The 17,644-nt window shown below is 39.8% G+C and overlaps 1 protein-coding gene across 5 annotated transcripts in view; it reads left to right on the top strand.

Annotated features, from left to right (window-relative positions):
• Positions 1-17,644, top strand: part of IGF2BP3 (insulin like growth factor 2 mRNA binding protein 3) — a 146,190-nt gene that overhangs the window by 106,417 nt on the left and 22,129 nt on the right. For all 5 annotated transcript variants that reach the window (XM_058527209.1, XM_058527205.1, XM_058527214.1 and 2 more), the window contains 5 exons: positions 6,301-6,582; positions 10,087-10,221; positions 11,505-11,627; positions 13,780-13,915; positions 15,464-15,589. In XM_058527209.1, the coding sequence (XP_058383192.1) occupies positions 6,301-6,582; positions 10,087-10,221; positions 11,505-11,627; positions 13,780-13,915; positions 15,464-15,589 (802 nt within the window). The remainder of the gene's footprint in view (positions 1-6,300; positions 6,583-10,086; positions 10,222-11,504; positions 11,628-13,779; positions 13,916-15,463; positions 15,590-17,644) is intronic.

Below are 17,644 nucleotides of genomic sequence, written 5' to 3'. Positions count from 1 at the left end.
TGTTCAGCCAACTGGTTCTAAGCTGCTTCGAGTACAGCTTGGAATGACTTGAGCTGGGGAAGGCTGGTCCCTCCAGGGCTTGCTCCACTGAGCCCTGCAAGCCTGCTCTGTGGGCTCTGCATGACTGTCTGCTGCCTGAACTAACCTGGTGTGATTTCTTCACACCCTTTCCTTGGCAGGCCACCCAAGCTCACATCTTCAGGTAGTGAGGGCTGAGTTGATATTTTCAGTTGACTTCTTTTCTTTCCTTAGCATCTGTTACTTGGAGTCTATGTAACTGGGATGTGCTTATGCAGGTGTGAGTGGAACTTGGAGGTTAAGAGGATACATTCCAGAGGCCAGTTCCATGGAATGGACTCTCTGTGCCACCACTGTTCTAGCTGTGACTCTGGTTAAGTTAATCTGTCTTAGTTCACCTCCATCTGTAAAATGGGAATTATAGTCCTTAGTGCATGAGGCTGTTGAGAGAAACAAACATAATGTGTCCAAAACACTTATCCTAATACTTCAACAGTAGTAAGAGCTCCAGAGTCAGCAGCTATTGTGCATTTTTCATTGCTGTTGATGATATCTTGTTTTTGTTCAGGACATTTCATTTCAGATAATGACTGGCCACTGATACTCAGGAGTTAGGCACCTAGTTTAAAAGTGTTTGTGGCTGCCTCTTTTTGTTACTTAAAGCTCTCTGAATGCCATTTTTGAGAGGATTGATTCCTCAATAAAGCGTGTCTCTAAGACAGAATTTAATGTGGAAATTTCTGCCACCTTGTGGCTAAGAGAAATCAGAGGTTCATAGTAAATATATTACTAGGAAATATATACATTTATTTCATTCTTAAGTCTCGAATTATTAATTTATTAAAATAATAATAAAATGAGTAAAAATAATGAAAACTTAAAAAAAATCATTAAAAACAGAAGTCTGTATTTAGTATTCCTTGCTCCTTGGAGCAAGAGAAACTTGGATCTCTGAACACCTGTTTCCTTCTGGGGATGCTCAGATAGCACTGTCAAGGATAGACATTACTCATTGAAAGATTCATAATGTGTGACAAATAACCCTTTAGAATTTGTAGGCATTTAGTTCTTTTTTTTTTTTTTTTTAAGTTTTTATTTATTTATTTTCCCCCCAAAGCCCCAGTAGATAGTTGTATGTCATAGCTGCACATCCTTCTTGTTGCTGTATGTGGGACACGGCCTCAGCATGGCCGGAGAAGTGGTGCGTCGGTGCGCGCCCGGGATCCGAACCCGGGCCGCCAGCATCGGAGCACGCACACTTAACCGCTAAGCCACGGGGCCGGCCCCTGTAGGCATTTAGTTCTTATACTTTCTTTTCTTTAGGGCTCTTATTTCTGATGTTTATGTTTTGTTAGGGAATAGGAATATAGTTTATATTTCTAAGATATCATTGCAGATGCTTTTATATCAGTTTGAAGACCTATCAGGTACACACAGTTGCAGTTACAAGTGTTTGAAACAACTTGGCTAAAGGGAGGAAATTCACTCTTACACTTTAAAATTAATATAAATAGATGATGATAATGTAAACTTTAAAAATTATGTAAATAGATGATTTATTCTGGAAAAAGAAATAGCAGATAAAGCAGTGAGACAAAGGAATTTCTTGCCATTTTGCCATTCAGAGACAGCCACTGTTAAATTTGCCATCAAGTTTTATGGACTTTGTCCCATGCATCATAATTTGTAAAATTGCAAAGATCATTCTGTAGAGTTTTGCGGGTTGTCTTTCCATTAACTATGTTTATACTGTTTGTAGTCTCCACATAGTACTTCCTCTCTACCACAGTCTATGTATCCACTCCTCTACTGGACATCTGGGTTGCTGGCAGGTTTTTTGCTTTTAGAACCAGTTTAGTAATGAAGTCAGTAATATTTGTAGGTAAATATTTGGGCTTTGTCCGTAATTATTTTCTTAAGATGCTTCCCTGCAGTGGTATTACAAGGCCTTCAGTAATTATTGCTGAATTGTATGTCTCAACCTCTTATTCTTGGTACAAACAGAAAACTGAATTATACGACTTTTCAATAATGGCTAACCCTGATTTTGTTAGGACCTGTATGATATATAGCAGTGAGGTCTAGGAATAAGAAAAACGAAATTTTAGACATGGGATTTTAGAGCTGAAAGGGACCATAAATCCAAACTTGTAGTTTTGTAGCTGAGGAAGCTAACACCAAACAAGAAGATGACCTTTCCAAGGTTACATGGCTACTTGTTGTTCTAGCTGGGCCGGAATTCCCGTCTCTAGTCCGTCCTCTTTTTCGCTATTAAGATCTGTGTGTGTGTACCTTGGGTACGTTTAACTTCTCTGGGTCTCATTTCTTCCTCCTCCTTTTTCCCCCTCTTGAGTTAAACTACTTACTCTCTCTCAAGGCCCTTTCAGCTCTAAACTATGATCCACCCCAGTAAACTTCTTATCAATACAGTTAAGTGCTACCATTTAGAAACACTACCCACCATCTTCTAAGTGACTCTTAAAATAGTGTCAGTGCAGAGTCAAATAATGATGGAAAACAGGAGCCTGAGTAAAATACGTGTTGGATAAACAACCTTGAGTTTTGTTGAACTGAATGCATATGTTTTGAATAATTATGACAATTGTTTGATGAACAATGTCTTTCATATACAGTAGGTTTGGTGAAAATGTTACAATGTTTTCCCCGTGAACTCAGCAGACCACCAAATGATATAGCTGAATATCAGACTTTGTGCATAGAAAGGTTTTTCAGCAGTTGGATTTGAAATTCAGAAACTTAGAATCTTCAGTCATGAGAAGGCCATTGCTTACAGTTAGGTTACTCCTGTACTGTCTCAGCTCTGCCCAAGTTTGGACCACTGTGGTTTGAGGGGTCAGGAACTCTGCTTAGCTGGCAGTTAGACAGTGGAATACACACAGTATGTGCTTTCTGCTCTCTGACAGGAGCAGCCTGAGTTTGGAGCCTTTGGGGCCCAGACTATGCGCTGGGTACTGGAGCACCGTGCTGTCTGACCTCCCGAGTGAGAGAGTCGTTTTTTTCCCCCTTAAAGAAAAAACTCCCCCCCCCCTTTTTTTTTTTTGGTGAGGAAGATTAGCCCTGAGCTAACATTTGTTGCCAATCCTCCTCTTTTTGCTGAGGAAGATTGGCCCTGGGCTAACACCTGTGTCCATCTTCCTCTATTTTATGTGTGGGATGCCTGCCACAGCTTGGCTTGATAAGCAATGCGTAAGTCTGTGCCCAAGATCCGAGCCTGTGAACCCCAGGCTGCCGAAGCAGAGGGTACGAACTTAACCATTATGCCACCAGGCTGGCCCAAAGAAAAAATTTTTTAAAGCAGCACAGTGAAGTTTGGAAGTTATAGTTTATGCCAAGTTGAGAGAGTTGTTGTGTGGGACACAGGTGACTTTATTTTGACAGCCCCAGAATACATAGATGCATGTGGTGACTTATCTGTTTATCTCAGTTTGTCCCCATGGAGAAGAATGTCTGTCTCTCTGTATGCATGTCTCTTTCTCACTCAAGAAAAAAGTTATTTACTGTTTTTTGTAACATTACTGACTTAATTCCACAGTCACTATTTACTACTTCTCTTCTGAAGCTGGAAATACTCAAATTTTATAGTGGGAAAGGATATTATAGTGAACTATATTGCCTTTTATGCTTGTGGATACGGTTGATTCCTTCATGGTGTTCACGTTTCCTTATGTTTTTGAAAGAACCTTCAAGGATCTGCTTCTCCTGGCCTTTGACAAGATTGAAAGTTGGTTTGAGTGAATATCTAATTGGTTGAAACTTCTGCAATTCCAACTTTGTGTAATACATATAGATCATAAATATTAATAAAATTTCTCAGCTGTTGTCTTCCTTTAGAAATAACCAAAATATTTTAGGGCCCTTAATCCACATTTCCCTTAGGAAAACGGGGGAAAGGGAGAAAGCAAGGAACAGTGTGTTAACTTAAGGTTCTGTTATCAGGCATTGGTAAATAAGTTGTGCTGTGTGCCTGCTATCACTCTGTGAAGCTTATGAAAAGAACGCCCTCTGACATAGAAATCATGTGGAAATATCCCAAGGTATATTGTATTTGAAAAGCAAGCCACAAAACTCTACATCGTGATCCCAATTATGCTTTTAACAAAGGTACTGAACACGTACACGTTTGTGTAAACGTGGAAAGCACAGGTCCATTTGCAGAAGTTATCACAGTTAACAATAATTCTGGGAAAGGTCTTAGAGAGTTGGTGACGGTGACAGAGAAATTTCTTGTTATTTTTCTGTGTGACTGGGATCTTTTATAGTCAAAGTTCATTTGTGTGCTAGGGGACTGTAGGACGGCCGTGTAACAGGAGATTGAAGTGAGAAAAGAGGGCAGAATTCTGTGTCCTGCCCTCTAGGCCTGCCTTCCACTTCCATGCTTTCGCACCCTTTTTGGTGCTAGAACCATTTCTTTTTTTCTCTCTTCCATCTATGTTAAAAACTGAAAGATCTTCAAATAAGGAAAGCAGTATGTGAACCAGAAATGACCACTCTGAGGAACTAGAGAGACACCATTCCATGCCTGTTTTACTTTCTCTGCCCAAGGTGAACTCAGGGCCCATTGGAACAGAATCTGAGCAAAGAATCTGAATAATTCTAGGGACAGTTTTTTTATTTGTTTTTAATTTTGTTGTGTACTAGGGGGTGTGTATTATTACAAGTGTGTTTATGTGTGCTTTTGAAATCTTGGCCATGTCTTCTATCAATTTTTTGAGTTCTCCACTTTTAAAATACATAGGTAAGGTAGAACACAACAATTTGGATGAATCTTATAAACATGATAAGTAAAAGATGCCAGACATGAGAGAATACATAACATGCATTTACATATACTTATGTATATAGAATTTTAGAATAGGCCAAATTAATCTATGTTGTTAGAAGTTTAGGGGAGGGGCACACACTGGAAGGAGGTTCTGGTGGGGCTTCTGGGGCACTGGTAAGTCCTAGTTCTGGAGCTAGAATTTTCACCTTGTGAAAATTCATTGAGATGTATGCTTAAGATTTGGGTACTTTTTGAGCCAGCTCTGATGGCCTAGCGGTTAAAGTTTGGCACGCTCCACTTTGGCAGCCCACGTTTGGTTCCTGGGCGTGGAACCACAACACTCATCTGTGAGTAGCCATGCTGTGGCCACGGCTCACATGGAAGACCCAGAAGAACTAACAACTATACACAACTATGTACTGGGGCTTTAGAGGGGAGAAAGGAAGAAAAAAAGGAGGAAGATTGGCAACAGATGTTAGCTTAGGGTGACTCCTCTCCTGCAATAAAAAAAGAAAAATATTTGGGTATTTTTCCATAATATTCAAAAATAAAACAGTAAAGCTCCTCTCAAAATAGAGAGATGGATGGATGAATGGACACATAGATGGATGATGGATAGATAAGGTAGAAAATAGCTTCATTTGCTTTTTTGGTTCTCTACCTTCCTTGCGTCTCTGCCCCGCATCAGGTAATAAACTCCACATGGTCAGCGACTGCTGTTTTCTTGGGGACTGACTCATAATATGCACTGAGAGTTTACTGAGTGATTGATTATCCTGAGTATTAAATTCTATCTCCTGTGAGTGGTTTAAAGATATTTGTTGGGCCAGCCCCGTGGCTTGGCGGTTAGGTGCACGCATTCTGCTGCTGGCGGCCCGGGTTCGGATCCCGGGCGCGCACCAACGCACCGCTTCTCGGCCATGCTGTGGCCGCGTCCCACATAAAGCAGCTAGAAGGATGTGCAGCTATGACGTACAACTATCTACTGGGGCTTTGGGGGGAAAATAAATAAATTTAAAGATATTTGTCCTTCAATTCTTAAAATGTTTTAAATACTTGTATTTTTTAACAGATGAAGTAAGGGAGGTGTGTATTTCTAATGTCTTTTCCATTCTGATTTGGAAAGACTAGCCAGGACAAAGACTGCCCACTCAGTTCTCTTGCTGTTTGGGCACTCCTAAGCTGTTACTAACCTCATGGGTAATAGATTAATCAAGAGTTTGACAAAATGTTTTTTTACTTTCTGTTTTTCATTGGTAGATTGCAAATATGTTCCCTTTGGAAACTTGTCGGTCTTTTCTTTCCTGTGTGTACTTCAAAGGAAAAGTGTGTGTGAGGGGGGTGTTATGTGTGTTCTGGGTTTGCTACTTGTTCAGTGGCTTTATTCAGAAGTTTTAGAGCCAATCATTCTGAGTGGAAGAGATGGGTATTGCTTTGCTGAAATGTTAATTATATAGCTCGATTTCTCTTCCCACCGCCTGCCCTTTGTCAACCTCCAGAGCTTTAGACAAACTGAATGGATTCCAATTGGAGAACTTCGTGTTGAAAGTGGGCTACATCCCTGATGAAATGGCTGCCCAGCAGAACCCCCCGCAGCAGCCCCGAGGTCGCCGTGGGTTTGGGCACAGGGGCTCGTCGAGGCAGGGGTCTCCAGGATCAGGGTCTAAGCAGAAGCCGTGTGACTTGCCTTTACGCCTGTTAGTTCCCACCCAGTTCGTTGGAGCCATTATAGGAAAAGAAGGTGCCACCATTCGGAACATCACCAAACAGACCCAGTCTAAGTGAGTATTCCTGAGTGTTGGTGGGCATTAATGTTTTCCACTTTGAACCTTAATAACAGAGTGTTTGTTCTGGTACTTGGTGTCCTTCTGAACATGGTTATGATCCCTTCTTGTACAGTTCTTGGGAATCTGGAAAAACTTTGTGACTTGATATCTTAGTGTTCATTTTTTAGTGTTCATTTTATATAAATCTGGGGCTAAACTTTAACCTCAAAGGAAACCTCATATTTTCACGCATGAATGGAAAACAAATGATACCTAATCCACTTCTGGTGGGGGAGGCCCTGGCAAACAAAAGGGCAGCTCTAGGTTGTTCTCTGCTCCCCTATCCCCACCTGCACGCCAAGTGATACCTGCCTTCAGTGCTTTTGGAAGTAATTTTCTGGATTCAAATCAGAGATAGTTTTTCAGTCTTGCTTTACTTCAGTAAAGAATCATTCAGCTTATGGTCCAAATTTATCCCATGATTAGGCCATGTAGTTAGAATGGCCTTTTCTTCAGGATGTTTGATAGTTTTAATTTGCAGATTTTAAGGGATTAGAGGAGCCTCCATCAAACATTGGGGCTATCTTTGCAGGAGCTATTTGTTTTTATTTACCACTGTAGCCCCAGTGCTGAGCACATTGCCTGACACGTGGAAGGCTCTGTTTGCCGAATGAGTGAAATGAGTATGTATTATGTTTAATGCCCTTAAAGATATATCTAAAGAACTGTGAGTGTACTGCGAGAAGAGGCTGTGTACAAACTGCTCTCGTGTCATTGTATGAAAAAGGGTAGGGAAATTGCCTTGTGCCAGCTACAGAGATGACTGTGAATTATTTTGCTTTTTAAATTTTGTAAGGAAAATTATTTCATTTTATGTAATACAATGAATTAAGCAGAGTCTTTTTCTGAAAGTACAACTATGGTACTGTGTATACCTTGCTCGTGTGTTTTTTCTAACAGGCCTAGGAGGATCCATATTCGTCATGGGCACCATGCCCGTGTTGAACTAGCTGACTCATTTCTCATGCAGAGCCAAAAAGAACTGTGTTTAGTTGTGGTTGGGCACCCACTTCCCTGCAGAGTGACGTCCCTGCCTCCCCATTTTGAAGCAGGGGATGTTGCGTGCCATTACCTTTGTGCAAAATTAATGGCCTTGACCTCGTAATGTAGAGGGTGGGGAGGACAGTGGAACCATAGCCTAGATGGCAGTTTTAATCTTAAATTTGCCTGGTTTTAATCTTAAATTTGCTTGGTTTTAATCTTAAAATTTAAGGGCTTTTTGCTTCCCTTGAGCCACCATTACCTGCAGAAACTATGAAATGGTTTTCCTTCCTTGTTGCGTGGCAGATTAGAGCTGTTCCTTTTAACACTACTCATTTCCTTGTCAGAGGAGAGAGCTGCTGTGACTTAAATTGAACTGTTTGTTCTAAGGCAGGAAGATGGAGGATGGAGAGGGAAGGGAAGCAATTTCTGTTGTATCCGATGATTCGTTTGCAGAGCGCTGCCAGTGGATTTAATTAACTCTTGCCATTAAAACTAGTCATTATCAGATCCTCTGTTTCTGGAACGGCCTCAGAGGGTTACCCTAATCTGTAAAGCAACATTCCCTTCTATCAGAGAATCAGAATTTAGTAATCCTTAACACAGTGAGCAGGTGGAAATAAGCCAGAAAGAGGGAGTTTAACATGTTACCTGCTGGAAGATAAGCAATACTTAGTGATTGGGGATTGAAACAGTGGCTGGAAAGATGGTTCCTGAGATTGGGTCTGTTATCTAAGACATTGTTTTTCGTTAGTTATTTCTGGATAGCCCTTATTTATTTCATTTCTACATTGCCCTGAGTTTTAGTTATAGGTTTTACTTCTGAGATATACTTTCAGTTTTCCACCAAACCTTTAGGAAAATGAAAGGAAATCCAAACCTTGATGTTACTGGCATGACGAAGTGGTTGTTCTCATGGCCATGAGTTATGTAGCTCTTCATCTTCTAGTGTTGGAGTGACCAAAGGGACTCACAAGTATTTAATTTTCCCTGAACACCCTTTTTTGGGTAGTTGATTTCCTTTCTTGTACTTTTTAAACAACAGCAGACTTACTTTGCAATTAATTCAAGAATGTACAAGTACACAAGTTAAAAAAAGAAAAAAGTTACCCTTCACCTCACCCTCTGATGTAGCCATTGTTAAGTTGAGGATACATCTTTATAGGACTGGTTCCTTGTATCTACTAACATGTGTAGCTTTAAAGGAGAGATCTCATCATGGTATGTATTGCATTTTTTCAAGAACCTCTTACTATATTGGTACCTGTAATTTTACCACGTTTTTAAACAGCGGCATGATATGGATATACTGTTGTTTAATTGTCTCTTCCTGATGGGCATTTTAAAGATAATTCCAATTTTCTATCTACTACAAACAGTGCTACAGTGAACATCCCTCTGCCAGTGATTTTCAAGCAGGGGTGACTCCCCCTCACCCCAAGCAGACATTTGGCAGTGTCTGGAGACATTTTTGGTTATCACAACTGGATGAGGGATGTGCTACTGGCATCTGGTGGGTAGAGGCAAAGGATGCTGCTAAACATCCTACAATGTACAGGACAGCCCCCACAACAAAGAATTAATGTGGCCGAACATGTCAATGGTGCCGACGGTGAGAAACACCAATCTTGGCCCACATATGAGACTGCTTCCTTGGGAGATATTAGGAAAAGTAGAATTCTTGAGTCAAAATGTGATAAGCATTTTAGCGTTGGTAGGTCCTGCCCGTTTGTTCTACACTCCCACCAGGAGTGTGGGGGTGCCCAGTTGCCCATCCTCTTCCTGATGCTTAATTTTATCTATCAAAATATTTGCAGGTCTGGAAGAAAATGCATCTTGTTTTAATTGGTGTGTGTATAATTACTAGTGAGAATTCAACATCATTTTGTGTTTATTGGCCATTTGCTTTTCTTTGAAGTAGAATTACCATCTCTTTGGGTTTCATTCCTATCACTATTTGTTGCGGAGTTTCCTCTTTCAAGGAGGTAAAATGTAGAAAGAGCCTTGTGAAAGGAGACAGATGAGCAAAGTCTGCTCATACGATGAATAGTGTGAGAATACTGTGTAGAATAAGAAGTTCGACGTAGCTTGTGAGATTCCAACTCCAGCTCTCTTGGCATGCATTCCAGTTCCTTTTTGTTTTAGAGCAGAAGAAAGCCTTTTGTCTGAACCCAGGCTCTTTGATGTGAGACATTTGTTCTGTGGCATCTAAAAGGAAGCTTTAAGCACATACAGTTTTGGCAGAATGAAAAGATGTTCCTGCTTGGTTGGATTGAGGAAAGAGAGGGAAGCGTTCCTGGAATTAAAATTTGTCTTTAAGGCATCCATGTTGACAGCTTTTCAAGAATTTATGCTCTTGAGGGAAGTGAGTCATCCACTCTGCACAGTAGTCCTATGACTTAGAAGTTGCTAATTACAGACTACTGTGAATGCTTGCTTATAGCTCGCACTTTCCTCTCTCCTTGTGCCCACCATAAGAATCGATGTCCATCGTAAAGAGAATGCAGGTGCTGCTGAGAAGTCGATTACTATCCTCTCTACGCCCGAAGGCACCTCCGCGGCTTGTAAGTCTATTCTGGAGATTATGCATAAGGAAGCTCAAGATATAAAATTGTGAGTAAAAGGGATTAACCTGTGAAGAGGTTGATATTCATGCTGTTTTATTGTGTATTTCTATGACACAGTTATTGAGAATTGCCAACAAACACAAGGAATTGCTGTCCCAATGAGCTACAGTGATTGGCACTATTTATTTGGTTGTAAGGCATAAGCTTTTAAATATTTTGTTGTCATTCATGTTTGGATATGGAGTGAGTAGTGGTAATGGGGCAAGTCCAGCTGTAGAACAAGGCAATTGGGGGACATAGGAAGCCCACCTAAGGTCCAAGAAGTATCCCTGGGATTTACCCTAGGTGGGGGCCCCAAATCCTCACTCCTTTACTCTGAGCTCGCTGGGGCTCTGTTCTTTTTGTTTGCCCAGCCCCATCCTGCAGCAGCAGGGAGTACAGAGGTGGGGAAATCCCTAATCTTGTGCTAAGGTAAACTGAGGATTTATTTGGATGTTCCAGGTTGGAACTCGAAATATCTTTTCCGCGGGCACCCTGAGTGAAGGTTGGGTTCTGAGCTACTTTTAGCAGACAGCACAGTGCTGTGCTAAAAGGAGAATCTGGAGTAAGATGCTGGAGTTAGCCTGGGGACCTCATCACAAGCCCTTAATCTGTTGGGACCTTTAAAATATATTAAATATATTTTAGTTATTAAGGTGTCATGTGGTGCTATATTATAAGATTGTAGTTCTTTTTTAGTATAGAGAAAAATAAAGGAAAAGCCCACCATCCAGATAACCCCAGTGACATTTTTAGACAGTGATATGTATATGACTTGGAAATTCAGAAATGTACGAAATGCAAAGTGAAAGCCCCCCTTCCTGCTCTTACACTCTTCCCCCAAGGTGTAACCACTATTGAGTTTCTTCTGTTTCCTTCTATAAATTGTGCACTTATCTCCAGGTATGTAATTTAAAATTTATACTAAAATCATCCTGTTTTGCATTTGTACTATGTGTTCTGATATTTGGAGTTTAGGAATATGGATTTGAGTAAGAGGTGTTTTCAAAGAGCTTAACAGAATCCATCATTGGAAGATATTCCCTGAGATGAATAAAAGAAAACTCTTTTAAAAATTAACTTCTATCCAAATACTTGTTAATGTTTTTTCACTCCCTCTGTTCATGCATTGCTAGAATGTAGGCTAATGGTCAGCAAGCTTTAAACTCTGCCCAGCATAATGCTTCCTATATGATAGGTAGGAAGTAAATGTTTAATGAATGAATATTGTCTTTTTACCCAAGAGTAAGTTTACTTACCCTGATTTCATGACCTTTTTTTAATTTACAGCACAGAAGAGATTCCCTTGAAGATTTTAGCCCATAATAACTTTGTAGGCCGTCTCATTGGTAAGGAAGGAAGAAACCTTAAAAAAATCGAGCAAGACACAGACACTAAAATCACGATATCTCCGTAAGTGCTGCCTTGCTTTCTTTTGCATTAGAAAATTTTCACACACTGTTTTTTAGCTGTAGGTTTTATATTAAGCATAGCTTCTCCCATTTTATAGCTGTTGGAGCTAGCCTGTACTGCCTTACTTACACTTCGTTTCTCAAACTCAGTCTACTGTCTACTATTGGTTTCCAACCATATTGCAAGCATTATCTGTTCCCACTAAAGAGGCAGGAAGCACTCAATACCTTACGTTCATATTTCTTAGCTGAAGTCTTGGTCAAGTTTTCTGACATTTATTTCCGAAGTTGGAATATATAACCCAGTTTATTATCTATTGCTGTGTAACAAATTATTCCAATATTTGACAGCTTAAGACAATAGTGAACATTTATTGCTCACCTGGTGTCTGTGGGTCAGGAATTCAGGAGCAGCTTAACTGGGTGGTTCTGGTTCAGGGTCCCTTGATGCTGCTGACAAGTCAGTGCTGACTGATGGTGTGAGGCCTCTGTACCTCACCACATGGGCCTCTCCATTGGGCTGCTTGGGTGTCCTCAAGACATGGCAGCTGTCTTCCCCCAGAGTGAATGATCCAAGAGAGGGCAAGATGGAAGCTGCAGTGTCTTATAACACAGCCTCAGAAGTCACACTCTGTCATTTTTCTATTGTTGTTTACACAAGTCAGCGCGGGGAGGGGACTATACCTCACTGGGAAGGGGGTCATCTTAGGCTGCTAGCTAGGGCCCACGAATGCTCTGAAATTATATGGAAATGTTTTTCTCTTTCTGAGAGTGACTATCCTTAGTTTCCGTTAGAGTACCCAAAAAAGATGAGGTGGGAAGAGATTGATGAACTAAGGAAGAATGGTAGGGAAAGACTGAGGTGACATGTTTGTAGCAAGGAGTTGTCAAAGGAGGAGGAGGTGGTAAGGAAGTAGGAAAGTCCTGCTTGGTTGTAAAGAAAGAAAAAAACCACAAAGTGGTAAATATAATAAATGATCCTACCCTATCTTGAATTTTATGCTTAGAAATAGGAGGATTTTAAGAGAAAAAAAATCTTAAGAGCTATTCTAGAAGCAGCTATTTTAAAAACTGTAATATAAAATGTTTGGCAGGGGAGAGGTGAATTGAGACTAGAGATTAGAAATACACTTCTTTTCAGTAGTCTAAGACAAATCGTCTTCATTGTGTAGATGTTTACATTTTTAGCAACTTTGAGAAAAAGTTAAGGAATAATACCCCATTCATCTGGCTCAAGATCAGCTTAAGACACTCTGCTGGTAGTGAAAATGAGAATTTTAACCCTAGGAATATGAGGGGGAGCTGTACCAATATTCCATATCCTTTCAGTCTGCGTACTTTGTCTCATTTTCCATGGTAAGTGTCTTGCATTGCTTTCCCTCGCAAGGCTGTTGACAGGTTCAGGCTTAGGTGGTCTCAGATGTCATGTGAGTGGATTTTGAAGCTTCAGCAGGACCTGGGTCAAGCAGGGAGTTTCTGAACATTGCTGTTGTATTCTAACTTTTTAGTTGTCTAAATGGTCATCAAAAGTCCTTTTTTTAATTTAGTTAAGATGGGTTGATTTATATTACTTCCTCCAGCCTACTTTGATCTGAATTCCAATTACTGGCAAAAAGTAAGTTTAGACACATGAATTCTGGTTTGCCTTTTTGGAGTATATCGAAAGTATATCCTTGCTTGGTGACCCAGAAAATGCAATTGCATGAGAATGCCAATTATGCCTAGAATTGGTCAGTGCAGACTAGGAACATACTTATTAAAATTACATACATCTGGTTCTTGGTTTCCACTAAAACTGTACATTCCTCTGATCATTTCTTTATATTTCACTGTTAAATTGTGAAAATGGTTCAACCTTAAGTGGTAAAGAATTACTCTATGTTTAAAACATGGACTTAATTGAACTATGTACACCTAGTAATTTTTATTGAGAAGGTGGGATGGGGGAGTATTTTCTTCTCTCCTGCAGCTTTACAATTCTTGGATTCATGTCTTCTGGGGTTTACTCATTTTTCATCATGTCTAACCACCCACTTTTACATATTGCCAGCCTCCCCAGTTGGTTTTAATTGCCATCTGTGGCTGAACTATTATTAACTGTCTTCCTCCTATAATTTCCATTCTTTTTCTTTCCCCTCTTTTTCAATCTGCAGATTGCAGGAATTGACGCTGTATAATCCGGAGCGCACCATTACAGTTAAAGGCAATGTTGAAACATGTGCCAAAGCTGAGGAAGAGATAATGAAGAAAATCAGGGAGTCTTATGAAAATGATATTGCTTCTATGAATGTTAGTTTTAATATGAAAGCATGTTTTTATTTTGGTGAACAGTTACAAAGATGTTTTCAATTGCAGTGATATTGATTTCTTTAATTGTGTCATCATTCAATGGAGTTTCTCACTGATTATTAGCACCATAGTTAGTGCCCTGGGGTAGTTGGGAAGACATAGGCTTTGACATTAGGCTTGGCTATCTCTGTGATTTTAGAAAATTTTTTACTATTTGAGCCTTAGCTTCCTTATCTGTAAGGTAAGCCTAATACCTACCTAAAAAAGGTTAATCTCTCCCGTACAATGTTGATTTGAGGGAGATTAGCCCCGTAGTAGAATTGTGGGCTTTAGAGGTATGTGAACTGGGTTTGAATCCCAGCTCAACCATTTATTAGTTGCAACTCTGTTTACTTGGACAAGTCATTTGATCTCTCTGAGCATCAGTTTCCTCATCTGTAAAATGGGACTACGGCCTGCATTGCATGCTCACTAGAATTACAATAGATACAGTGCATATGAAAGCTGCTATAATAAATACAAATTTAAAACTTGGTTACTCATAAACCTTGGAGATAAAAGAATTTCAAATGATAAAACAATCTGTGTAGTACAAGTAAGGCAGTGAAAGTGGATTGCTGACATTCCTTAAGGGAGGGAATGGTGCTAAAAATGTAACATTTCAAAAGTCCATCTTGAATTTTCAAGTAAATGATTGAAAGGAAAAATTCCTCAATTGGGCCTGACATCTGAAACATTACACATAAAAGAAGGGAAATGTAAAGATGATATAACCTTTGTGAGAAGAGCCTAGAATGCTAATCATTTTACCCTCACATTATCACTGCTCAGCCAAATGTTTCAGAGTCGATTGGGAGTAAACCCAACCCCATAGGGCTTTTAAAATGATTCTCAAGTATGCTGAAGTCTCAATTCTCTCGTCTTCACCTTACTTCCTCAACCTTTATAAAATTAAACCAAAACAAAATCCCCTTTCTGCTCCTGGATCCACTCCAAAGATATGTTTACTTGCAGTAGTTACATGGGGATGGGACCTGATTTCCAAAGGGCTTGACTTTGTTTTAGGCCTTTGGACCCATGACTGCCAAATTTTATCCAAGGAGTAAAGATCTCTTGATAGCTGGTTCTGTATATCTGGTTTGCTTTTCAATGAACAAATCTTGTTTGCTTACTTCTTCAACCAATGCAAGATTTTCTGTCTGTATTTACTGTGTGCCCATGGTATGCAGAGTACGTATTTGTCTTAGCACTGTGAGCTGGTCCTAAAGGAAAGGAAGGCTGTGTTCTCTGCTTTGAGAAACCTAGTGTAGCTATAGATCAAGGAGGGACAGATGAGCACACGGATTTTAAAATACTAAGAAATATAAACAGATAGAAACTATATACTCAAGTATGATCACATGGAACATATACTTTGTACTAAAATTTGAGTCATAAAATGACTTCTTTACTAGACAAGAAGTCACAATCTGAGTATTGTCCTTTATAAATGCTCACTTACACTTGATCTTTTTCTTGTAAAATGAAGGGACCTTTTTACCTTTGCAGCTTCAAGCACATTTAATTCCTGGATTAAATCTGAATGCCTTGGGTCTGTTCCCACCTACTTCAGGGATGCCACCTCCCACCTCAGGGCCCCCTTCAGCTATGACTCCTCCTTACACACAGTTTGAGGTAAGATATGTGCCTTGGCTTTCTTGATGGTTGAGCGGGATGCAGTCAAAGGGACACAGTCACACTTAGTTGCCCTCGAGTAACGTGACATTAAATGATAACTGGGAAAAATCTTAATGTAAAACCTGGTCCCCATGTGATCTATCATCAGCTTAGAACCAGCACGTGCTTTCCAGTTCTTGTCAATAGAACCTTCCTATCTACCCCTTTGTAGACACACGAGTTATTATTTTTTTTGTTGAAGTTTTTGGATGGTAGGGTTGTCAACATATGTTTTTAAATATTAAAGAAAAATTTGAGACTTTGGGGAGGGGGAAAGATGTTAGTTATTTTTAAATATTGAAGGAAAGGACTTTTAAAAGTCTTCCTTCATCTTTAACCTCACCTGGAAATTAACTACTTTTAAAGGCCAGTAAAGACTGGGCATGCTTTCCATTCTTAGTGTTTGTACTTTTTAAACAGTGAGCTCAGATACTTTTGCTCACAAATCTGTTGTGCGTGTGTGTGTGTGTTTGTGTGCAAACGTTAAACAGCTTTTATTTGTTTTGCAAACAAGTAGATTATTAGGAAATAAACCTTATTTTTATATTTGCTTTTTAAGAATAGCAATTTCCCTGAGGTTAGAAATAGACCAGTGATCTTATGAAAATAATTGCAGCATAGCAGACACCTTATACAGTAATTTTTTTGAAAATAGTTCATAATTCAGTTGCACTATCAGTGATAGTTGGAGGTAGACAATCATGTGAAATAAAATTAACATTCTAGGATCTTCCTTCATGAATTTGTTTTTACATCTCTCCCTTCCTGTTCGGCTCTCTTCTTATTCATATAATGTTTTGAGTGGCACCTTCTACACCAATTTAGGGAAATGTCCAGGTGGAGTAGGTTGGGGATTCCATTTTCACACTGCCTAGAGTATACGTAGAGTAAAATGCCACTAGGATTCTACAGAGAACACAGGTCGCTGTGATTGTCCATATTTTGTCCCTTGAAGAAGGAGCATTTCCTTTGCCTTTCCTGGAAACCACCAGACCGTTAGGTGTTCTTAGCTTTTGCCCTCTTGCAGCATGTGTTTCTGCCTCTACTGTCAGCAGCAATTGCCTCTTCCCCTACAATTCATCTGCCGCTGGAACATGTTTGGGCCTGGAAGTCATATAACAAAGCACATTAATCTAGGGATAGGCATCAGAATTTCAACTCCATATCCAGTGTGAATAGATTCATTATGCATTAAGTGAAGCTTTCCACCACAGCTGAAGGTGATGTGAAGTAGCGGATGTGTTTGCACCTTGATGCTAAAGGGGACTGGTGGAAAGAGCCCTGGAGTGAGCGCCTGGTCTGCCCAGCTCTGCGCTGGGTTTGTATCACTGTAGGTCGGTCTCCTCTTCACTCTGTGTTTGTTTTCTCACCTGCACAATGAAGAAACTAAACTAGATGAATTATCTCTAAGGACTCTTCTTTTAGGTCAAGCATTTCTGGTTTTTACAGAATTCAATAATATAAAAATTTTAAGAAGAGGGTAAAAGTGAGCCTAAAATAGGAATCTGAGAGTATATGGACTTGACCTGTAATATGCCTGCTAGTATCTTTATTACAAATAGATGCGTTTGTCCTATGATTGAGTTTAGGGCAGATGTATCCCTGATGGTTCTGTGTAAAATGACATTTATTGAAAGCTACAAAAAGCTGATTATTTAAAGTAACTCTGTGCTAGAGATGCTCTCCTCTAACCTACATTTCTGCTAGCCACTTTAACCTAGCTTTCTCTTTGGGCAAGTCACTTACCTCTCTGTTCTTCACTTTCCCAGCTTGTAAATTGAGGTGTCACTTGAACTCTCCTCTCTCTGCTGGTTACACATGTCATGTTCAGTCAGTAAAGCCTCTCACATTATGAGTGGTAGCATTTCAGAACATTCTTGAGCATCACCTGTCTTCTACACTTAAGTGGATGCTTCAGTAGCAAAAATTCCTGAAGTGAATTGCTAGGTAACTATTTTTTAAATGTACAAATAAAAGAATATGAATATTCTCTGGATTTAGTCAAGTTTCTGA

This window comes from Diceros bicornis, chromosome 3, assembly GCF_020826845.1.
Source record: "Diceros bicornis minor isolate mBicDic1 chromosome 3, mDicBic1.mat.cur, whole genome shotgun sequence".
Taxonomy (NCBI): domain Eukaryota; kingdom Metazoa; phylum Chordata; class Mammalia; order Perissodactyla; family Rhinocerotidae; genus Diceros; species Diceros bicornis.
This window is presented reverse-complemented; position numbering and strand designations above follow the sequence as displayed.